We start from the raw sequence: 25,113 nt of genomic DNA, 5'->3' as shown, positions 1-25,113 counted from the left end.
TCACCATTGGATGGTAGAGTTACTGTATTAGTAACCTTTATGCCACTGGGCTCTGGGCCGATTTTCTGAAAATATATTGCATATTTCTTATCTTGATTATCGTAAGATAGCAGTGAAATCAGCGGTGTATCAGTACTCTGTTCACTTTTGACTTTGGTGTTTGTCCATGGACCAAAATTTGTGCATTTCAACCTGTTAAAATGATACCTTCAATTTGTTTTATTACATTGCTAGGATTGAGAGAAGAAATAATTGTTTTTGTATAAGGAATTTCAGAGGATGGCATTAGAAAAAGAATTGGGGCCTGGACTTTGGAATTATGTTAAATTAAGCATTATGGTAACTACCATGGTTTCAGGGATCATCAGCCAATCAAGTTGTAAAGGTTTCCGTGATAAGTGTATTATGATGGCAAAGATACCATAATAGGAAGTCTTCATGAAATGGGGATATAATTCTAATGAATGAAAGAAAGTTGTCGTGAGATGCAAGAATGAAGTTTTTTTTGTTGCTGGTTTTGAATGTTTAAAAAAATTTGATGTGGAGGAAATGTGCAAGAATCAAGTTTTGAAGAAAGAATAAGTAGGAAATAAAGGGAATGATACAGAGAGAGGGAGAGAATGAATGGTAAAGGGGGGAATAATTGAGTTAATAAATGGTTAAGGGAGATTAAATGGTAAAGAGGGATGAATTAGTGGGAAAGAAATGACGAATGATAAGAGGCAGAAATTGAGGTAAAGAAAAAAAATGATAAAGAATAAATGGTAGAGGGAGAATAGAGCCCCGATTCCTAAAAGGGGACATCCAATCTCCAAAAATTATTTTGAAAAAAGTTTGGGGGGTCTGAAGCCCACCCAGCCCCCTCCCCCGGAGCAGTAATCTGTGAGATCCATGTCAAGGAGGAAATCTGAAAGGGATGATGTTTAAAGGCAGAGTTCACCCTAGCAAAAAGTTGATTTGAATAAAAACGGAAAAATAATGTTTTCTTTAAATTTCACAAATATCATGCATGTCCTGGTTGGTATGCAAATGAGCAGGAACCAATGACATACCCCACTCCATTTCTTCTCTATTCCCCTCACACATCTATTCTCGTCCTATTCTATTTCTTCCTTGTGTGCAGCAGTGTGGATAAATTTCTTGCTGAAGGAAATTACACCATGGCTGGGATTCGAACCCACGACCCTCTGTTTCAAAGTCAGAAGACTAATCCACTGGGCCACAACGCTCTACATGAGTGAAATGAAATATCTACAACACACAATTCAAGAGCACAATAACTTACAATTGGATCACTTTATTTCTATACAGAACATGTAGCAACTTGACAATCTCACCCTCAAAATGAAACCATCATTACACTAAATTACATTATTTACAAGTATTAAAATAAAACTACACAGATAATTGATCCAAGTCAGCACTCCACATAAGCATGTAACTTGGGGCTGAAACAAAATATATATATCTCTGGCTACACTGCATTACAAAAGAATACTGTAATCGGCATTTAGTTACTCTGCCAGGGTTGGGGGATCAATGCTTTTTATTTCTTTTTTGCATGGTGGGGGGGGGGGGGGGTTCCAACCCTCTATTCATACCTTACATTACATATAATTATATTTCAGTTTTAACCTAAACAATTCACCAAGGTTACATTTATTTGGGCCAAATTGCCCTTGATAGCCCTTGTGCATCTTCCCTTAATTATTGAAAAAAAGAGAAGAAATAAGCTAGCCATTTATTTGTAACTTAAAGTAATTTCAAAGATGAATCAACTTTGCATTTTGACTAATAATGATATCAACATGCTTTAGCGCTTATCATTATCAAATGTGTCCCTATATGTACTTTGAAGAAGACAGAAAAGCTAAGAGAAAAAGAAAATTGCAATCATATTCGTAGCACTTTACTCATTCAAAATACTTTTTAAACAGTACATTTGAAGGTGGGTGTAGAAGAGTTCTTTACAGATGATTAAAGAGTATGGTAAACTTGCTAACATAATTCCTTTCACTATCTGATCTTTAGGCCCTATACAAAAATCTATTCCGATTTATAGCCATTTCCCAGCTCAAGTGTGCAGAAGTTACAGCAATTTTTCAGATTCACCTCTCCTATAATTCCTATTTTCTCCAACATTAGATTTGATGTCACTAGAATTACTTATGCTACGGTCACAAATACCTTTATGAACGATTTCATACCACTTATAGCTACGTATAAGAATCCTTTGTACAGTGTTTGTAAAGATATTTGTGGCCATAGCATAACATGTGATCTGAATACAAGTTCACGCATTTTGCTTAGCCAAGTATAATACTTGTAAAATCAGTACTTCTGACTGAATACCGCCCTGGTAACTAATGCCACATTCACTGTACACCTGAAGCTGATGTACATGTAATTGCTGCAAATAATGATTTCATGATAATTTTATATAACTAGCAAGGTTGATTGTCACAAGAATTTACTTTATAGATATGGGCGCCGTTTCATAAATAGTTACAACTGTTGTAACTTTGCCATAATGGCAACTCAATACCATGGCAGTTGCCATAATGGCAAAGTTACAACAGTTGCAAGTCCTTTATGAAACGGGCCCATGATCTGAACACCAGTATATGTAAAAAACTTACAAAATCAATACTTCCAACTGAATACCGGCAAGGTTACCTGTACACCTAAAGCTGATGTACATGCAATTGCTGCAAATAATGATTTCATGATAATTTTATTCAACTAACAAAGTTGATTGTCACCATGTCATCATATAGCTGGTACATTTTACTTGGTGAAATTACACATCTAAACCGAAAAACGATCACAATGACTGAACAGCATGGCCAATACACAGACAGTGTATTACTTTTGCTTGGAAAAAGACCCTAGACCTTGCTGACATGCCATGCTTACTTTGAGTTTATCAGCAGCGACACATTTTCTACCATATACATTTGGCACAAATTTTTATTTATAGATACAAATAATTTAGCTGGTCATTTCATTGGATTTTGTTCGAACTCATTTTGAGATTTTTTTTCACAATACCATTTTCATTATAAAAAGATGTGTTACACATTATACACATATACATTACATAACAACCCCGCAAATAAAACATTGTCAAGATGTGTGAATAAACTCAATACGTTACAATGCTATGTCATGAAAATATAGTCTGTGCAAGATAGAATCCATTTTGGGCTTCACTCTTGAAGTTGGTTGGTCGACAAGTTTCACAGGCAGGTGATTAAAAAATGGCTTTTGCCTCTGCAACATTCTATTTTTTTTGCATCATTTCCTGTTGATCCGTTAAATTATTTCTTGGTACATTTTTTACATGTTTTATAGGTTACAAATTTCCATAGGGAAAATGTGCCCCCTTTTGGAAAATCCTGGATCCGCCCCTGGGTATATTACCCCTTCTTATTCCAGATAATAGAATTTAGGTAAACTTAACAAAAACAATGCATTATCTTTCACAAGCAATCAACACTTCCATTTCATAAAAAATATAGAAAAAAACATGCTTGAAAAGTGGACAGTCGTTCTTCAATATCACTAAAGTTCATCAACTCTGAAGTTCATCTACTTTGAAGAGTATTGTAGAATCATCTCGCGAAAGCAATAATAAATCACCATGACAACCACATCCAAGGCAACGAGGTGAAGCAATAGACCTTTTGCATATGACATCATAATCTCATCATAGCGCCCTCCCTCAGAGGATATAGGAATACGCGTAAATGGAGTTGTCAGAGATGCGCCAGCCGAAGATTCCAATGAATGCAAGGCAATCGCTACAGCCTCTAAGACGACGGCGCACCGCAATGACGTCAATGCATAAGATCTCCAACAGCAAAAAATCATCAGTCCTTCCTTTGAATCAAATAAATCATGCCATGATCCAAGATGAACAGAAAAAAGATTGCTTTAATATTCAAAAAGAAAACTTATTCTTGGGACAAAACAATGCAGAATGTATTGTATCTCCCATTACAAGGTTTTAATATAGAGTCCACAGCGTCAATTATCGAGATGCAGTAAACAGTGCTGTTCAAATTTGAAAGAGTGCTTGGAGCAGAAGATGTTTCTCTTTGACGCATCTATCGATCCTATTATCAGGTCTGCAAGTTCAGGAAGAAAATAAGGAAATAAAAAGTAACGTATTGAATATTTCAATGCTTGTATCAAACTTTAATAGAGAATGAGGGAATTCAAAGATCTGTCGCATCTTTCAATGCAAGCCTTGCGTGTGACTCTGGGTGACTATTTTGCGACCCGCAGGTCAACCATGTTGACAGTATCTCACACGCAGTTGCCTGCAGGGGCGCACCCAAATCTGCTCGAGCTGCGGAAAGGTTTTTTAAGATGCTCAAAACTCTGCAAGGCTTGCATCGAAAGATGTGACAGGGTGATAAAGATTATCATTAACCAAATCAGACATCTGAGGAGGGCAACTTTAATACATTATTGCCTGCGATGACTGGGATCAAGTGGTCGGTCAATAAGTTTCCAATTGTTTATCCACGAACCCAATTTATTGCCCGCTCAGGAAAGTCAATGGGGAAAATGCGTGGAAATGTAGCACGCCGGCTATATACGCGTCAAATTGGACCGCGCAGTGATATACGTAATAATGTTGATCAAGTTGAGACCACGCTGGCCTACTGCGTCCCCATGCCATGAATGCGTCATTTCAATTACATTACAATGGTAAAGTTCAGAGGCCCAGTCTGCTCAACATGACAAAATAGATTCCCATTCTTACACTGTAAACTATGTAAATTTTCACATTAAGTATTTCGAGGGACAAAATAAAGTTTTTTCGGAGGGAAAACAGCATTGTCAACTTTTCTCTCATTTCATAAAAAACTTAATTGGCATTGGTGGTGATGTTTCATACTGAAGCTGTTCATATTAATGCACAGCTGGAACATGTTCTTGGGAGCTTTCAATCATTTTATTTGCTTCAGTTGAAAGCTGCCATGTAGATTAAAGTACCAGTACTTGTTGTTAACAACTACCTGAATACAAAAATAATTTGTCAAAATCTTGAATAGATTTATAGGAATTTCGCTCCCACTATGCAATGAGCCCAGAGAATTAGGATACAAACTTTAACAGGAAAGCCTGGAAGATCTGCACTGTGCTCTTGGGATAGTAGTGTTGTTTGACGGCGTGTTCTAGGGTCAGTAGCATCCCTGAGGGATCCCCAACTGGCTTCAGTTTCTCTTCTCCCTGAAAATCAATGGAGTACATGGGATAAGTTCAACAAGCTGCCATGAAGTTGTGGACTAAGCTACTAAATAATTGTTAGATAGGCTGATATAAATCTTTTGATGGAAGACACATCTCTTTCATTATTTTTTTCTTAAGCATAGGGAGTAAAATTCATTTTTGGTGATACGCATTATAAAAGAATGGTTCATCATCATCATCACCATCATCATCATCATCATCATCATCATCATCATCATCATCATCACCATCATCATCATCACCATCATCATCGTCATCATCTTCATCACGCTCTGATAAAAAATGTGATTCAAATATCCTAAGGTTTAATGCAGACTGCAATGTCAAGACATAAATAGCAGGGTTACGGTCAGAGACAATTCGGTGAAGAAGAGGTGATAGAGAGCTACATGTACGTCCATTGCTCGAACTACTCTCGTCATATATCAGGGGAGCGTTTCAAGAAAAAGTTAAGTCAATCAGATGAGAGGATTCGCAGTAGCTTATGACAATAGTTCGGTGAAAATAAGTGACTTTTTTATATAATGAGATTCATACCTTGATTAGACCCAGATGAACAAGAACAGAATTCACAACAGTTTCAGCTTTGCATTTATCAAACAGCTTCTTCAAAATGGCATCTGTATGAGATCAAAATAAGATTAAAGACTACCTTCATGATATGCACATCTTGCTTATCCAGTCAGATCAATATCATTCTCATGTGCACATAGGCCAGGGCCCCGTCTTACAAAGAGTTACGATTTATCAGATCAATCGCAACTATGGACGGCCAGCAACGTCAACATCTATTATGCATGTTTGTTTAAAAAAATTACTAGCTATGATGTATATTCATGCATTCATTGTTTTCCTGAAAATTCACTGCGCTTCTCTTTGCAGACAAAGGACGTTGTGCAAATTTTTTGTACGAAAAAATTATGACACTGATGGATTTCCATAGTTACGATTGATCAGATCAATCGTAACTCTTTGTAAGACGGGGCCCTGGTTTCATACATGTATCCAATAACTACAACTCTTATGCTTCTTCCATTTTCAGGTATCAGAATGAGAATTCCTTGTCAAACCAATAATTTTAACCAATTATTTTTTTTTTCGTGGCCTACAACAAAAGAGTTGTTAATACTGTACATCAGTAAAAAAAAAACAAAAAAACAGGGCTTGTGTAAGTTCGCCCCCTGAATTCTTAAAAGAGCCCTGGAAATAGCCCCAGAAAATCCCTATTTACAGCAGTGTTAAGGCTTACCCGATGTTGCTGATTATTTTTTAAATATCATTTTTCACCTGCTGTACATATATTACATTTTATATCCCTCTTATGAATATTCACGAGTATTCTAGATAAACGATTGGTCGATTCGTGATCATGTGACAAAGTATAATTTCAATAGGAAACCACATCGCTGCAAATAGCTCCATATAGTGTTCTCGTAGCGCGTTTATTTTTCGATAGACTTTCATGGGCAGAACTGCGCATGTTGATATTTTCTCTCAATGTTGAATTGCGCATGCTCCCTGACTTGACCCAGATCATCCGCAATCGATCGTAAATAAAGTAAAATACAAGCTTTCACTCAAATTACTTACAGACAGTTTGAAAAAACACTGGGAATTGGGTCTAGATTACAACACAGAAAATATAATTCCGACGGCCATTCATACAGGATCCTTAAATTTGGAATAATTATACCTTGCAAGGTGAGTCAAGATCTGATACTAATTTTTAGAGCATAGAAACTATATTTAGCCTGCGCGTATTTATTTACATTTTGAGAGCAACTGCAGCAACGGCCAACGCAGCACAGCGGACCACTTATTAAGTGCATTCAGGTAGAAGCCGCGCGCAGCATACCCAGGAACTGCTTAGCATCAACTCGACAGGCCTAAGAATAGGACTAGATCCGGCAACGTTAGATTTGGTCTAGATTAGTTAAACCCGGGGGTTAAACATCAGCAAGGTCTAGGTCCACAAGTTAAAGAGGGATATAAAACAAATACATCAGGCGTTTCTTTCGAAAGCATAGTGGGAATTATCAATCCTCAGTTGGACTGGCAATGTACTAGCAAATAGTAATTGCCAGTCCAACCTCCGATAAATGATTCCCCCTATACTTTCTCAAAGCCTGATATATTTCTATAATGTCACATCTGTTGTGTAGTCTAGCAGAAAAATGTTATAATTATTAGAGGAGTAGGAGTGACAGACGTACCTGCGCATTGATAGACTGCATTTTTGACATTATTATTCTTCTGGTCCATCACAGACGAGATCTTCACGAATGCCTTGATACCAGCCGACTCCTCGTAAACCTCATCCTGTCAACAACAAGAACAAGAAATATATAATATTTCCCAAAGGGCGAGGGTATTTGTTCTACTTTTATTCATTGAGAATTAGGAGTTGTACTGAGCCCTATCACAATTTTGTTGAGAGTTTGGTTAGGGGCAATTTCTTTAACTTCTTTTCATTGAAAATTAGAAATTTTATCAAGCCCCATTAAAATATTGTTGGGAGGAAGGGGAGGGGGGGGGGTTAGTGGATATTTCTTCAACTAGTGCTCATTCAAATTTAAGAATTTGATTGAGCCCCATCACAATTATGTCGAGTGTTGAGTCACATGATATGTATTCATAAACTAAAAGGGCAATCTATTTCATCATGTCTCAATGAGCCTTTAGGTGCTCCTGATATAAGAGCTCCTATTGATCTTATACCTAGTTCCCAGTTACTATTTGTGTCACAATTTGAATCCATGGTCTGAATTGTGGAGCAACTGTAGTGTTCATAACATATGGTATTAGGTCAGTCATAGCAATTGAGTTTTTCGCGATCAGCTGAGAAAGGCCAATTGTAGCATTCAAAGCGAATAGGATTAAGAATTCAATCAATTATCAGATTTTTTTTACAATGTATTAAATACACAATCCAGTATGTGCTTTCATAGCCAATATGCAATATTAAAAATGCACAAATGATTACCATCATCAAACCATTACCAAAAGCTTACCCCTAGCTCCTGAAGTATCTTCTCTGCACGCTGGTTCCCTAGAGCTTGTAGCTTATCGGCAGTGGGGAAGGCTAGAAAGTCTGCTGCCGTGACTGGGATCTGAATCAAATCAAAACGATTGTATACACGCGAATCAATGCATAGCTTAAAGGGCATATTGAATTTCCTACCAAACTCTTGGACATCCCTCACCTTCTCATCATCTCCAAATTCTTCCTCTCATTATATTTCATGTGTTTTTTCTGTGTTTTTGCACTGTGTGATGAGGTGTGGGTGTGTGTGTTATTTTAAAACCTTTTTTTTTTACCAGTAATGATATTTGTGTGATTTGTAGGGCCCCAGCTATAAGCAGTTTTGCTTCTTAGGGGTCCTGACCATTAAGTAATTTGTAACCTGTTATATTTTGTATTAGTTTGTTTGTATCATGATATTTTTGTAAATATTTTGATGTCTTTTTAATGGTCAATAAAATTGAATTGAAAATTGAATTGAATCTACTCCCTCTCTCCCTCCCTCCCCCACCCCACTCTCTCTCTCCTCTTCCTCTTTTACTCCACACTGAATAATTATATCACACATTTTGAGACACCATAATCTTATGAAAAAACACATTCACATTTTAATATAAAATCTACTTTGCTTATTATAAAAACAGTACAGAGTGAAGGCAAAGAGCACAAGAAGGCATAAACACGTAATTATCTACATAAATCATCCCCTTTCACTTTTCTCCTAATGTTCATTTCAAATTTAAAAAACTTGGTAACCACTCCAATAGTCAAACACTAGTTAGTCTCGATTAAACTTGATTGAACAATTAATTGCATCTTCTTTTTTTTGTAACAGGGCCTTGTATAATGATATCTACTAGGACTTGGAGGGAGTGATTCTTATTTTATCCACTAAAGAAATGGTAGAATTGCAGCTTTCTTTCCTAATTCTATTAATGACCTCGTTGTCCTTTAAGTAAAATATGCCTCGAGTAATATAAAATGACAAGTGTATGTTGATAGTTAAAGCTGCATTCAAAAAATCATATTGTTATAATTAGACGAACGGGCTGATGGACAGCATGGCATTAGACCATGTAGAATTAGTACAAAATGGGCACAAGACAAAGTGGTATGAGGTATTATGATCCTAGTATTATTATGATTTTGGGGTCCTTTTTCACTTTTCCTGTTGAAACGTGAAAGGGCATGGCTCATACAATATCCAAATTTGGGCATGTTCATGAAATAATTAAGATTTGTATGTCTAACTTCTTTCTTTTTTTCACTTCACAAACTGCTCAAGCAAACATTATTTGAGAGCAACACAAATTCTCATTTGAATTACAAAACAGAGATAAACTATTTCATGAGGGGCCCACAAACAGGGGGTCAGACGCAGATACACATACTTTATGGAATGGGTACATGGTTGTTACCATTGGAAAAAAGGCATGACTTGTAAATTAACAAACAAAATATTGCAAAGACCTAAGTCACATCATTGTGAGATTTCATTATCTAGATTTCCTATACCAATCATAAAACTACATGTAGAAGATGATTGTATTCTCCAAGAAATCAATGCCTGATGTTATTCATATACATGATAGTGTTTCTACATGTAGCAGGCTGTATGAAGAAGTTGATGGAATGGATGTGTGCTTGACCTAGCAAGCTTTTTCAGTTGTTTAATAGTTTAATGTTAAAAAGTTCTGGCTTATCACTTTAAAATATGTGTGTTATTTAATGTATAACTGTTTCTTTTGTATGTAATTTCATATTTCATATCGTACGCTGAAGATGCAAAATACATGTTTACATCTAGATAATCAGCTGTTTGTTAGCAGCAACCAAGAATGACAATTTCTTCATTTCAAATGGCAGTGGTCATTCCACAGAACAGCTGAATGAATTTCATTTGATAGTTGTTTTTTTTACTTGTAAGATACATCATTTTATTGAAAAAATTGCAGGACTTTGAAATGCTTTCACAAATATATACATACATGATACAGTACACTAAGATCAAAATATTTTCATTTTTCCACTTCACAAACTATCGATATTTCAAGAGAAAGAGGTAGATAACATGCTTTTTGGAAATTCTATTTCAGACCTGCCAACCTCTGGGAATTAAAAATTGTATTCTGTGATAAAAAAAACTTTATTTTTCCCCAAATAAGTGTATTTCATAGTAAAATGCGTGGTGCACTCGCTCATCGCGGTGCTCAAGCTGCATGCAAGCTAAAATGCGCACTGCTCTTGCAGATGAAAAAAAAAACATTGAAACATGTGTATATCTCACCATGGTTTTAACAAAATGATTGAAAAAAAAACAAGTTACCTGAAATTACATTGATCTAATAACAATATTTGTGTAAGTTTTATGAAATAGAGACATATAGAGATGATTTTTCTCAATAAATTACGATTTTTAAAAAGAAAAAGAAGAAAAAAATCTCTTTTTTTCTTACAAAAACATATTTTTTAAAAGAAAAAACGTACTGCCGTATTTTGGTTGCGAAAACGTACTAAATACGCCAAAAACGTACTGGTTGGCAGGTCTGCTATTTGTGTTTACAGTAGCATCGAGGATGGAATATCACTAATTTAAAAAGAGTACTAATTTGTACTGAGATATGAATAAAACAGATACATTGAAATATGACATGTACATTGAACAATCTTGCCTCTACATACTTCTAGCAGAAGACTCCCTGTACATGAGCTGTGTGCTTATCTTGATGCTATATAAAAAAGTTTTTTCTCCCTCAAACTTATTTCTCTTTCCCGTCATTAGTAATAATTTATTTGCACAGAGATGTATGCCATTAGGGAGGACATCGAATGTTTGAAATAGATTGATATATGACAGAGAATAAAATTCTATCATAATAACATAACAATATATTATAATAATTTGACGATTGCTTTTTGGCAAATCATTTGTGGCTTGGTCAAGAAGGACCTACAAAATTTAGTCTGAAATTTGACCTAAATATCATGTTAAAATGGTCACCCAGTTATTGCAGTTTATGAACACTCTAGACTGAACAAAATGTAATATACCTTACCTAGTGCATATATTTTCATATTAAAAAGTTTACCACAATGAAGTCATTGGGTGAACTGGACAGAAACTTAGATACCATGGGGTGCCAAAAATTTGATTTATTAGATCGTTTGTTCATTCTCTTTAACATATCTTTTAACGTCAAGTAGATGATTTTGTGCAAATAAAAATTTTTTTCTTTAAAAAATAATATTGTTTCACGACTGGGTATACCATTCAGGAATAGGATATTTACAGTTAAGAAAGCTATTGACTTTTTATTTTCACATATCAGCTTTGACGATCTCCAGCCATGATTTTCCACAAATATATCAAAAGGTTAAATATTCATGGTACATATTGTCCCTTTTTTGGTCTTAATGAATAATTATTAGTATACAATAACTCTGACATGGAATGGATCCTTCTAAGTCCTGAATATATTCAAATGGTGCATTTCTATCACCATAATCATGTAGGTATGTGACAAGATGAGAAAGCTATGGAACAGTTATTTAGCAGCTCTGCATCTAGGATGATAATGGTCATCATAATATTAATAATGATAATATGCATTCATATAGCGCCACCTTTCTTGAAATAATCTACTCTGAGGCGCAATATTATTACGACTACAGCTTTCACTAAAGCTACTGTTTCCAGCGCTGTGCATTCAATCAAAGAATAACATCATATTCATCAAATAGGTTAAGTGTTAGATAATGAGTGCACATTAGCATTTGGCATGAGTGTAACTCACATTTAACTATTTGTGAACCCCCCGGTTGTTCAAGGCCAGGCCCATGGCATGGGCTGTGTGTGAGGAGAGTTCCATTGCACCACAATGTTATTTCAATAAGATCCTAATTCTAATATTTTAGACAGCTTTTTTGTCAAAGATGTCTATCTATGCATCGGGGAGAATTTCATGAAAGAAGTAGTGATTTTCAGACAACTAATAAGATCTACTGAAATCCTTGAATATGATTTGTTCAGATAAATTGCTGAAAGCCATTCATAATATTTTTCATGAAACACTCCCTTGCTCCTACATGTACGTTAGGACTCTAACCTTAATCTTAGAATCCAATGCTGTTTTCAGCCACCTCCTTCATTACTTGAATTTATAAATAAGTTAATTAGAAACATGTTTTGTTGGCTAAGTCCTGTTGGTGGTGTCCAAATAGGATTTAAAAGCGGATGGAATGTCCTCTATTAAATTCTTTTTCTTGAGATGAAGAACTGTTCTTTTAGAGTTTATTTGATTGCCGAGTTTCACCATCAGAGCTTCATATTGTCCATGACTGATGCTAGATCTCCGGCATCTTGCACGTTCTGTATTATGAAAATAGAACAGAGAGAGAACCAGCATCAAGTCACCGTTTCTTGCTTCAAGTCCAGCCCAAATTCACAAATTTTATTTACCCAATTGCGTTTATTATTTTTCTGTTCAAGTTTAGTCAAAGTCACATTTTTAGAAGTAATCAGCATCAAGTGACTGTTTTCTGCTTTAAATCTAGCCCAAATTCATAAATTTTATAAATGTACAGTATTTTTTCTTTAATGTTGGCAAACATTATACTGCTTCAAGTTTAGCCAAAAGTTTCAGATTTAGAAATGAATCACATTTGCTCTTTTCTGACAGGAGTAACTACAAAGTATATTCCAGTGTGCTACGAACCAAGCCATTGGATAGTTTAAATTTTGGCAGAAGCCTCTGAACCTCTTTACAGTTGTATCAAGGAGACTCCATAGAGATCAGTTCTTCATTGGTTGGCAGAGTTGTCCATATTTTAAGGATGGTTGTGTATCTCAAGAAGTAATCAGTATAATAGCAATAATGGTAATAATTTGATTTATATAGCGCTTTTCCCAGAGGTTACAAAGCGCTATTAATGGCATATAAGACAAGTTGAGATTTATAGTTATACAGGTGTTTTTTTATGTTTTTTGAAGAGGTCAAGAGAAGAGATGTTTCTTAAAAATCTGACACCAACAACAGCAAGACAAACCTAAATTACTCTGTGCTAGAGTTTTCTCTGGAATTGCATCAGCGAATGTGAAAATGTTAGTAAAACACGGACGTCTTTTGTGTCGCTTCTGAGACAGTCTGAACTGCTCAACAAGCATCAGAAACCACAGTTTTGCAAGCAGATATCATCATTTTTGTTTAATGTGCTTGAAATATAAAGAACTCATGATACCTTATTGTTGGTTTTTCTGCTGATGTTCTTAATCAATAAGATGGTATACAGTTATCTAAAAATGTTACATTATGTAAATTTTTCATTTTTGTAGCTGTACATTGTAGCAGTCAGTGTGGTTTGTTACAATTATATGTATTTTGTCAATAGCTGTATCGTTGGGGCAGCGGAATGTGTACCAAAAATAGGAAAATAATCATCTCATTGTGATTTTATGAATGATCATTGCCCATCCCACCCCCACACTTTCAAAAGCATTCAGCAGCCTGACACTATTTTACATGCAACATCGATTTGATAACTTTCATGACTTACCATATACTTTGGTTCCTCTCTCCTTGGTGAGATGGCTGTTCCTTTGATTTGAAGATGAGGATCTTTGGATTCCAGTCCTCCTTTCTCGTCTTCGCCATCCTCGTCGTCCTCCACATCTTCGTACTCGTCATCGTCGTCGTCTTCTTCCTCATCCGATCCTTCGTCGTCGCTAAGTAATCAGATTCAACAAACAATATTTTAGTTTGAACGAGATGAATTTCTAGGCTGTAAGCAATTGAAATGAATGCCTTCACAATCACAAGATCTAAAATCTATTGCATACTTGGATTCTACAATTGTCAATAACTACCACAATCTAATGAGATCACCATTCCCATATTCATTTACACAACAGTTTTATCTTCTGGATCAACAGAAAGTTATGTTGATGAGCCATGACCTCTATGCCCCTGAGCTTGTAACCCTCTCCTGCCCCCCCCCCCCAAATAAAAGATCACCTGAGATTACTATCACTTGGAGTTCTTGGAGTTGATCCAATCAAAGGCTCTTCATTCACCACAAGAATGAAGGATTTCAGGTATATTTTATTTTAACCTCTGTGACCTCCGGCCTTTGACCTAATCAACCCAATATCATTAATTCTAATACCAATAATCAGATTAACAAAGAATTTTTTTTATTTAAAAAAAATTCTACTCGTCAGGGATATTGCGGTTTAACAGTATTTATTAACCATAGCTAAATAACATCATTCATTCAACAAACATGTTTTTTCCCCCCTTTCAAAAACTGTTTCCATTTATAGATGCCATTGGGTTGTTTTTCACAGTATTAAATGAAATTTTTCTTTAAAATTTCTGAAATATGGATTACATATAGTATACTAAGAGCTTTGCACAGAAAAAATTGTTAACTTTAACATTTCCAATTTAAGGATTGTAAAAGTATTTTCCATCAAAAGATTAAAATGGTCACAATACATGTACATGCACATTGTCCCCCTCTTTTTTCTCATTATTTAGAATGATTCTTAGGCGTCTGGATCAAACTACCGAGCTGAAACCATCAATGTGACCCATCTTCGGAACTGAGTCAAGAACAGCTTAATGTATAGGTGGTATTCAAACAGATATCTGGGCCCTTCAACACAAAACCTCGGCACTTGATTATACAGCTAATTCTTAACTATTGATTGGTCAAAATGTGCAGTCAAGTGTACAAATCAACTGTAGTATCAATCACTATTATTTGTGATACAGGCCCCATGATCATACCTCATGGTTCCTAGAGCATCAGCATGGTTGTTAGCATCCATGATTCCTTGTATTAACTCTATGCCTTCTTCTCCTATACTGTTCCCTGAAGTGGAAAAAAGCAAAAAGGTTAATGAACTTAAATTTACAGTCTCATAGCAATATATGCAAGTATGAAGAGATTCATATCTAACTGGTGTGTTGGCTCAGTTGGGAGAACGTCCGTCTCACGACCGGGAGGTTGGGAGTTCAAGTCCAAGCCACGTCAGATGAAAAGACGTTAAAAGATGGGAGTTGATAAAACTCTGTTTGGCGTTCAACAATTCAAGGCATAGAGCTACTTCAAATTGGCACTGCACAGAGGCTGCTGATCCACAAGCAATTGAGCATAAACAATTTTTAGAGTATTTCTTTTTCAGATTTCATTTCGAACAATTAAAAAATATGGATTTTTCATAAAGATATAAATGAAATACAAATGGCATGCACGATTGCAAATTCAGTTTGATTTTACACGAGAAAACATTGTGTTGATAAAATAGACTGGATAAAATGAATCAAAGAACACACTAACCATTGAGGTCCAGCAATTTAAGATGTGGTTTGGTGTCCATACTCTCGGCTACTCTGACAGCTGATTCACTCTTAATCTCACCGAATGCCAGATTCAATTCCTACAAAAAGAAAAAATCAAATCTTTGGTCAAATTCTCAATACCTTTTCCATTGTAATATAGAAAACAGACTGATTGTACAATTAAATGTAACTGTAAGTTTCTGACCAACCATGTGCAAAAGTCACATTAAATTGAGTATATGAATATATATACAAACGACCCAAGTTTACGCTTGGTCTAATTGAAAACATGAACCCAATCTTTTGTGTTATTTATTTCCCAGAAATTCACCCAGTAAGTATGCAAATTCCGGTGAGATAAATGAAAAACTAACGATAATCATCATTTGACAATTATGACCAAATAATTTTATTTCATTATTGATTCAACAAATTTTAGAAAAAAAAAAGAAGACAATATCCAATAATTTCAAAGATACCACACAAAAAGCATGATAGAGAGAAATTATTTATTTGGTTTTTGATGATTACTCAAAATAAAGATCATGGAATTGGGTGACTTGTAAATATTTATTGTAAATTCCTTTATTTTCTTATAGTGCCCATATATTGATTTGATTTACCTTGAGATTTGGTACTCCTTCCCTCAGACTGTCTGCAATAGCATCTGCTCCTTCTGATCTCACCAAGCAATCACCAAAGTTAATCACTTCTAACTTCTTTAGATTCTTTACAGCCTGGAAGATTAGAAGAAACATTCACAAGTATATGAAAAAGAGGCATCGCAGAGCTTAAACCTCAATTGGGCTGGGGGATGAGAGTGAAATCCACCCCCTATGACATTTTTCAAGATAAACCTGGAATGTCAAAAGCTGCCGGGAATGTCATTCTAAAACTGTTTTCTTTCAAGTCTTGCACGACTTTTGAGACCAAATTTGGCTTAATGCACCTGAAAAGCTAATAACATCAAAAGTTGAGATGTTGTGTGCCATATCCCAGCAGAAATAAGGATGCATCTATGCCTCATTGGTTCAGAAAAATCTTGCATTGCAATGACCCTAATGGGCAATTCCATAGGATGGTGGACATGAGCTCAATGTGTCTTTGTACATATAGCCCATCTGAACCGTAACGTTAGTAACCACTTTATCTGCACCCCTAGTAAAAACCATGTGTTCTTTATTTTTTTAATTATATACAAATTTGTCTCCCTAATATACTTCTTTGAAATGGATATAATCAACTTTCATAAAAGCCTTGCATGAGGACACTTTTCACTTATGTCCACTTTTCATTTTATGCATGTCCAAATCATGTAACATGAGTAACCGACACATTTCAAAGATTTGCCAGGAGCATAATGAAATTTCCCAAGTTTTGTTTGTATACAAAGGATAGTCAGACTGCGTACTATGTTGTGATAAAGAGATGTTTAGTTCCTGTCAATAATAATGGATTTACAGCTCCAAGTATGAGTCAAGGTGTCTCCAAATGTAACGTGGGTAACCGTGGAATAGCCCTAATGGCCTTTTTTTTTCAGACACACAATTCGGTGGTTTATCTTCACAAGTGGAACAATTTCATAGGATTGCTAAGGTGAAATGTCATTTTGGTTGTGAAATTCACAGACATAACACCACCGCGAACATATTCAGCTTCTACAAAGGATATATATTTTTTTAAATTCATAATCATTCATCTGCAGGATTTTGAAGACGATCATTTAAAAACAACATCATTACAATACCTTTGCCATTGGTATCGCTCCCTTTGCTGTGAATGTGTTGTCATTTAAATTCAGGATCTGAATTGAGAAATGAGAGAAAAAAAGGGGGAAAGGTAAATCAAATTACTTTGCACTACATGTAAATCAATATTCCGATAACTTAGGGTAAAATTCCATTTACGCAATCAGAAATTCGCAATCAAATGTAGTTGCTGATCATGGATACATCCATTTTAACAGCCTATTTAATACTTGCTCCAACTATTCAGTCTTATAGTCACTTGACCTGTCATTTAGTCTAATGGCCACATGGTCTAACTTCCACTTTGTCATATGAAAATTTGGTTTGTAAGCAGTTACGCTAACAGAAAGCTTCAAAGATTGTACCATGAAATTTCAGCATATTTCATTCCTGACAAGCAGTTTGCTATCAAAAGAAAGAAGTATGCAGATCACGTCATAACCGTCTTTAGGGCTTACATTTCTAGAATAAAGACATACACTTTGGGAGGAATTTACTAAAATAGGGTTCAATGATTGAAATTAAATATCAAGAAGAACCATACCTTGAGATTGTGACTGTGTTCTACTGCTTCTGCAAGCGCTGTTACACCTTCATGGTTGATACCATTCTGAGGCATGGCAATCTCTTCTAATGTTCCTATTGTCTGTAAAAAAAATATTGAATTAGATGTGTCAGAATTATACACTGATTGAACAATACATCATTCTAAAGTCACCTTGTGAATCTAAAAACAAACAAAAAATGAAAAATGAGAAGCTCAATCTTAAACATGCATAGTCTAGATTAGAGAGACCTCTATATTTCAACTGATTTCATTATAATCACACAGACCTAAAAAAAAATGAAATGTGAAAATTCTCTGTGCAATAGTTAACTCTACTACAATCTATGTGACAAAGCCCTTAATGTTAATATTCTTTTTCCTCTACATACATAATCACCTCTTTTCTATAGTTATTGGCAATCTTTTCAATCATCTGAAAAAGTTGTAATTTGCTTCAATCTTTGTAATCAAAGGAAATCAAGGACTTTTTCAGGACTTTCCTGGATTATAATTCAAGGATTCCAGAACTACAAAAAATTAAATAAAACAAGGAAATTTACTTCTGTAATGAAAATAACTATTACCATTTTTGTTAAAATATATTATCAAATCAGAGATAATTTTTGCGGTAGCACGAAATTCCAAGACTTTTTTTTAAAGAATTCAGGGACTTTTCAGGCCTGGAAAAAGAAAATCCAGGACTTCGCAGGTTTTCAAGAACCAATAAGAATCCAGGTAATGATAAAAAACATTCTAAAATAGAAAATAAAGTCAAAATAAAATTCAACCTCACCTTGAATGCCTTAGCTAATGCAATTGCCCCAGGGTTCTCTAGCCTATTTCTTCCCGCTATAAAGACCTTGAGAGCCAAAGGTTTGCCTGCTTTAGTACTCTTCTCATGACATGTGATCAAGGCTTCTGCCATTAACTGCGGGAAATGAAAGGGTTAAGGTAACACTTTCAGTATGGTGGTTACAAAAGTAATATCGAGATACAAATATTAGTAAACAATCTGTAAATTATCTATACACAGCACAAGAAAGGATGGAGACTGCGGCCGACACACCAATTTTGCAAGAATCTTCAATCTTGAAGGAGGCAGACATAACCAGAAGAAGAAAAGGATTTACATGACTCAGGAGATATTTAAAACTCTAAATTGGATATATACTGTAAATCTGAGATATTGAAACAGGTTTAAGCAAATTTAATGCTAAATTCATAAGAAATAAGACCAAAATATTTTCCAAAGTCTTCTTTCTAAACAATTAACCGTGACAAAAAAATGATAGAGTAAGCAGAGGAATTTGATTATGGCAGTTTGACCGGCAGTACATGTATAATTTACAGTACCTGAATATGTAAAGAATTTCGAGATTCATTCAAATATTTGTATACTAGTATTATACATAATATTTCTCATAGAACACATCTAAAAGTGAAGTCAGTGAGGTTCCAAACACGGACTAAGACAGCTGAAAAATTACCATAACTATCAGGTGCACAGGACAAGCCTGAAGTCCCTTTCAACCTTTCAGGATACCGTACATAAAACTACACATAAAAATTTTCATTTCCCCCCTCCCTCAAACACACCACTTACATCCACATGTACACAATGATAATGAATAAAACATAAGAAATGAAATCAGGGTCCCGTAACACAAAGGTTAGCGATTGATTGTACGCTTGATTATACAGTGTAGTCAATGGAATCAATCATAGCAAAATGTTCTACGATCATTGCTAAGTTTTGTGTCACGGGCGCCAGGACTGATAATTACCTTTCCACCAATGCCCAGACCATTGTTATTAAACCTCATCTCACTGAGAGTGTAGCAGGATGTACTCTCTAATAATTCCCTTACAGCCTTCACTCCGTCGGGACCAAACGCGTTATCACTCAGGTCCAGCTCCACCAAGTGAGCCCCCGCTGTCATGATGCCGGCGCCAAGACTCGTCTAAGAAAGAAGACAATGTCAGAATTTTGATGATGGCATGGTGATCCTGAACAAGTGCGGATCCAGGGGGAGGGGCAAAATGGACTAACATTCCCCCCCCCCCACGGTAGGAAATAATTTTTATTTTTAGGGGCTTTTTTTCTTTTCCACATTGGGGCGATTTCAGAAAGTTGGGGGCTATTTCTTTCATTTCAAGGGCTACTTTTAGGAGTAAAAAGTATTTGTGCAGTAAAAGCAAATACTATTCTTCTGCCACAGTTAGAAAACCTTGATTTTTCTAAACAATCTTGAATTTTTTGCATTGTAACATAATGGCAGTGAATTTCCTCATTATGACCTTGCCAAACCTTACTTTGAAAATGTTGAATTTTCCATTCAGAAGCTTACTAAAAATGAGAAATGAAATTGACAAAGATAAGATTTTGACTTCAGCTGATAAGAATCAAAATTGTATAATTTGGCATCAAAGAAAGGGTCACCAGTCATAAAGTTGTTTGTAACCTTTGTTAAGTCATGTGTAACCTTTGATAAGTCACAAACCAGTGGCGGATCGTGACCCGGTGGAGACAATGATCGGAGGGGCACTGTATAGTTTGTGAACAATGCTGTGCCCCTCCAATGCGTCACACTACCCTGGATTTGAACCTTTGACCTCCCATTTGTGAGGCAGGAAGTCATATCAACTAAACCAACATGCATGCCAACACTAATCAGGACTATTCAACTTACCAATGCTGGGGGTATTTCAGCTCGTAACCTCCCTGTAAACATGTCACTCCATCTCGCCCTCTGCGTCAAAGAAAAAACATTGACAAAATAGCAAATATTCAAAACTGTTTCTCAGCAATTCAAAAAAACTTATGGGTGTGGAGACTACCAAGGTACCTCAATACAAGTTTTCAAACTGTTTAAAAAGTGGTCTACAGAGTCTACAAAGTACAAAGCATCTCTGATATGAACTTTGACCCTATAAACAATGCAACATGGAACTGGAAGGCAGCCTGAAAAAAAGTACAAGTTTCTAATTAAATAAAACTAATTTCAGAGAAATGTAGAAAATTAATGGCCATTTCATGGATTTAAAGATGCAAAATGTAAAATTTCAGCAACTATTGGTGGAGCCTTTTTTTTTTTGTTACCCCGCTGGGTATACTTTAACACATGTTTATTAATAACGTTTAAACATTTTTCAAAATAAACGTAATGACTCGGGCCTGGAGGAAATTATATCAAGTTAAACCTCTATACTGAATTTTGAATATGGGTTTGAACATTGGTAGCGACATAATGCTACTGAATCAAATTGTTATATATATGTTGCTACTCTTTGGCTGTTAAAACCTAACATCTCTTTAATTCAAAACAAGTTTTATGACAGATCAGAAAAATTAGAATTATGGCATAAGTGGGAACCATCTTTTGCATAGAGAGAAAGCTCTCTACAAGAATTAGGAGACTATTTTCACGCAATACGGAACAGGGTTATCACCATTGCCATAATTTTAAAATACAGCGTTATGTGTTTTGAACATCGCATTCCGTGGGCTGAAGTGCAGAATTTTCATTTTATGATGCAGTTTTGTGATTTGCTTTTGCGTTGGAATTCATGATTTTCAATCTTCTTTTTTTTACTTCTAACTATTTGGCCTGAAAATTTTAGTTTTCAGTGAAATTGTGTGTTCTTACTGAATTCCCAGATTTTTTTTACCACTTTTCCTAATCACAGAAAGCTGGAGACTCTAGCAGCATCCAGTCATTTTCTACTTACCTGAAACTCTGGTTTAGATTCAAGTGACTTCGCGAGTGCCTTCGCAGCCTCCACACCAACTGTGTTGCCATTCAGCTTCAATGACTGCATCCCATCACAGGTTTTTATTGCTGCAACAACTTCCTTGGCTGAGGAGAGAAGAAAAATTTATACATTATGACTTTATGTAGAGTAAAGTCCGCAAACATCGGACGGTTCCAAGTCTTGGACGAAATGGCTTCAACTCCCTCTCCCCATAACTACAGGGACCCACACTGGCAGGGGACTTGCATGCATAAGATACATGAACATGTACCTGCTATTGAACTGCACACACAGTAGCTAGTAGCTCCAAGTTGCTGCTCAATACAAATATTCCAGGGGATAAATCCAGCGGTAAAATACATGATTTTGACTTCCTGAAATTCTTATGACCCTCACGCTCGCTAATTATCGACTCTAAAAGATCGATGACCAAAAAAAATCTCGTAAGGGAGAAGTGATTTCCGCCAGAAATATTGCAGCCGAGATCGCACATGTTCGATCTATCGAGAAAAAATCTGCAATAGCCTCCGCGGGGGTTCCCTACGGAGTGAAATTTGACACCCTTCCAAATATGGCATGATCCCAAACATCGGTCATATCGGCCGATTGAATTGGAAATGCGTGCTGTTGACGCGTACACGCTCGTTTTCAGAACGAAGTCGCGCGCAGCTGAGCCTGAGATAAGGCGTCCAATGTTCAGAGCCGAAAGAGGTCCGTTTGGTATGTAAAATATCATTATTTAAAGATTTCTATATCAAAATTATTGATACTGATAGTAATTGAAATTTGCGCAACAATTAATTAACGGGAAATAATAAGATGGCAAATATAGCGATCTTCAACGCTTATATATAAGCGTCGAAATTTGTAGCCATCTCCTTGTATTAGTCTATAATATACGACGTGTCAAATTGTAGCGAACTAGTTCGCCATTTCCAGATCTCCTCTATATATATATATACGAGGGGGAATTGTAGCGAACTAGTTCGCTATTTTCCAGATCTCCTCTATATACAAACGACGGGAAATTGTAGCGAACTAGTTCGGTATTTTTCGGATCTCCTCGATATATACACAAGGGGAATTGTAGCGAACTAGTTCGCTATTTTCCAGATCTCCTCTATATACATACTACGGGATTTGTAGCGAACTAGTTCGCTACTTTTCGGATCTCCTCTATAAAATTATATACACGAGGGGGAATTGTAGCGAACTAGTTCGCTACAATTCCGTCTCTTGTATATATAAAGATTAGAAAAATAGCGAACTAGTTCACTAATTCCTCCTCGTGTATAAAATTTTATAGAGGAGATCCGAAAAATAGCAAACTAGTTCGCTACAATTTTCCGTCGTATATATAAAGAGGAGATCCAAAAAATAGCGAACTAGTTCGCTACAAAAGAAGAGATCCGAAAAATAGCGAACTAGTTCGCTATAATTTCCCGTCGTATATATATAAAGAGGAGATCTGGAAAATAGCGAACTAGTTCGCTATGATTTCCCGTCGTATATATAGGGAGAGGAAATCCGAAAAATAGCGAACAAATCCCGTAGTATGTATCTAGAGGAGATCTGGAAAATAGCGAACTAGTTCGCTACAATTCCCCCTCGTGTATATATCGAGGAGATCCGAAAAATAGCGAACTAGTTCGCTACAATTTTCTGTCGTATATAGAGGAGATCCGAAAAATAGCGAACTAGTTCGCTACAAAAGAAGAGATCCGAAAAATAGCGAACTAGTTCGCTACAATTTCCCGTCGTATATATATATAGAGGAGATCTGGAAAATAGCGAACTAGTTCGCTACAATTTCCCGTCGTATATATATATAGAGGAAATCCGAAAAATAGCGAACTAGTTCGCTACAAATCCCGTAGTATGTATCTAGAGGAGATCTAGAAAATAGCGAACTAGTTCGCTACAATTCCCCCTCGTGTATATATATCGAGGAGATCCGAAAAATAGCGAACTAGTTCGCTACAATTTCCCGTCGTTTGTATATAGAGGAGATCTAGAAAATAGCGAACTAAGATCCGAAAAATAGCGAACTAGTTCGCTACAATTTCCCGTCGTTTGTATATAGAGGAGATCTAGAAAATAGCGAACTAGTTCGCTACAATTCCCCCTCGTATATATATATATATAGAGGAGATATGGAAAATAGCGAACTAGTTCGCTACAATTCCCCCTCGTATATATATATATAGAGGAGATCTGGAAATAGCGAACTAGTTCGCTACAATTTGACACGTCGTATATTATAGACTAATACAAGGAGATGGCTACAAATTTCGACGCTTATATATAAGCGTTGAAGATCGCTATATTTGCCATCTATAAAATACCGTTAATTAACTTAAACAATTATTTTGGGGTCTAGAGCACGATTTAAATTGCCGAAATATCAAATTGATCTTAGCGCACAACTCTACACGTTTGATATTGGGAAACTGCATCCGATTTTTGGCAAAAAACAAGCTTCTGAACTGAAGTACCGTAACTTAGATCTAACGACCGTTTATCATCATTTTTTCAATTTTTTTTTATGAGTAGGCCTAGGGCCTAAATTCAACATTTGTACTACGGAAATAAACATGATTTTTATTTGATTAAATGATTGTGTTTTCGCTTTGCTCCAATTAATCATGCTTATAAGCGTCCGATATTTGGGTACTTTACTATGTGTAATTTTGTAAAATAAAAATATGCAATATATGAATATGGGCTTTATTCAAAAACACAAAAGTAAACGAATGGGACTTAACACTTCCTTCAATATGCACGAGAAGAAATGTACGGACACTCACCATCTTCTGCAGAATTCAGCTTCAGTCCTTTTCCAGAGAATGACACTTCTATGAGTTGGTCCACTGATGTTTTTGCTAATAATTCTGTCACACCAGAAACATCTGCCATGATGAATATTTAGTGTAAATCTATCGAAAAATAACTGGACGCTCTTCGCTGTCTCGCGATCGCGAAAATAACTGAAAGTGCGCCCGCCGAAAACTATATTTCGGGAATTATTCTGCGAATAATATACAGTGCGTCCAAAAAAAAAAAAAAAAAAACAGACACCGAGTGCCGAGAACCATCGTTGTTTCATATCATGTCCACAATGTAATTTATAATTGTCTATATAAATGCAAAGCTTTAGAGCCTCTTCTTTAAATTGGAGGTACTCACATGATAATCCATGATTGTAAACGGTATATGAGAAGAAAAATAAAAGATAACAAAGTCAGGGGCCGCGGCCACAGTACAAGAAAGGGGGGGGGGGGGCGGCTAACCATGCAAAAAATCATAATCAGATGGTCCTGTTTACGTTATTGTACACGGTTTTTGAAAAAAAGTGTGGGGGCTGAAGCCTCCGCAGTCCCCCCCCCCCCCCCATTTCCGAGGCCCCAGAAGGTCGTTTGGCGGGTAAGGGGGACA

The 25,113-nt window shown here is 36.0% G+C and overlaps 1 protein-coding gene across 1 annotated transcript; it reads right to left on the bottom strand.

Annotated features, from left to right (window-relative positions):
* Positions 1-1,281: 1,281 nt before the first annotated feature.
* Positions 1,282-24,721, bottom strand: LOC129269101 (ran GTPase-activating protein 1-like). Its single transcript, XM_064105326.1, has 16 exons — positions 24,486-24,721; positions 21,655-21,782; positions 20,616-20,675; positions 19,710-19,886; positions 18,719-18,853; positions 17,923-18,024; positions 17,378-17,434; positions 16,254-16,367; positions 15,629-15,728; positions 15,076-15,160; positions 13,841-14,009; positions 8,277-8,375; positions 7,479-7,584; positions 5,803-5,885; positions 5,123-5,244; positions 1,282-4,130 (listed from the first exon to the last, which is right to left on the bottom strand). The coding sequence occupies exons 1-16, from the start codon at positions 24,592-24,594 to the stop codon at positions 4,061-4,063; spliced, it is 1,716 nt and encodes a 571-aa protein (XP_063961396.1). The 5' UTR covers positions 24,595-24,721; the 3' UTR covers positions 1,282-4,060.
* Between the last annotated feature and the right edge of the window lie 392 nt (positions 24,722-25,113).

This window comes from Lytechinus pictus, chromosome 10 (genome assembly GCF_037042905.1).
Source record: "Lytechinus pictus isolate F3 Inbred chromosome 10, Lp3.0, whole genome shotgun sequence".
Classification (NCBI taxonomy): Eukaryota; Metazoa; Echinodermata; class Echinoidea; order Temnopleuroida; family Toxopneustidae; genus Lytechinus; species Lytechinus pictus.
Note: the sequence above shows the minus strand (reverse complement) of the source record. Positions and strands in the feature narration are given on the sequence as shown.

Bases quoted from the DNA above. Each gene is read 5' to 3' on its own strand.
- LOC129269101 (XM_064105326.1), bottom strand. From the start codon at position 24,594: ATGGCAGATGTTTCTGGTGTGACAGAATTATTAGCAAAAACATCAGTG. The intron at 14,010-15,075 runs GTATGATCATGG...CTGATTACTTAG, and splicing joins GATGCTCTAGGAACCATGAG to CGACGACGAAGGATCGGATG. The intron at 5,245-5,802 runs GTATGAATCTCA...ATTGATTTTCAG, and splicing joins TTCATCTGGGTCTAATCAAG to GGAGAAGAGAAACTGAAGCC.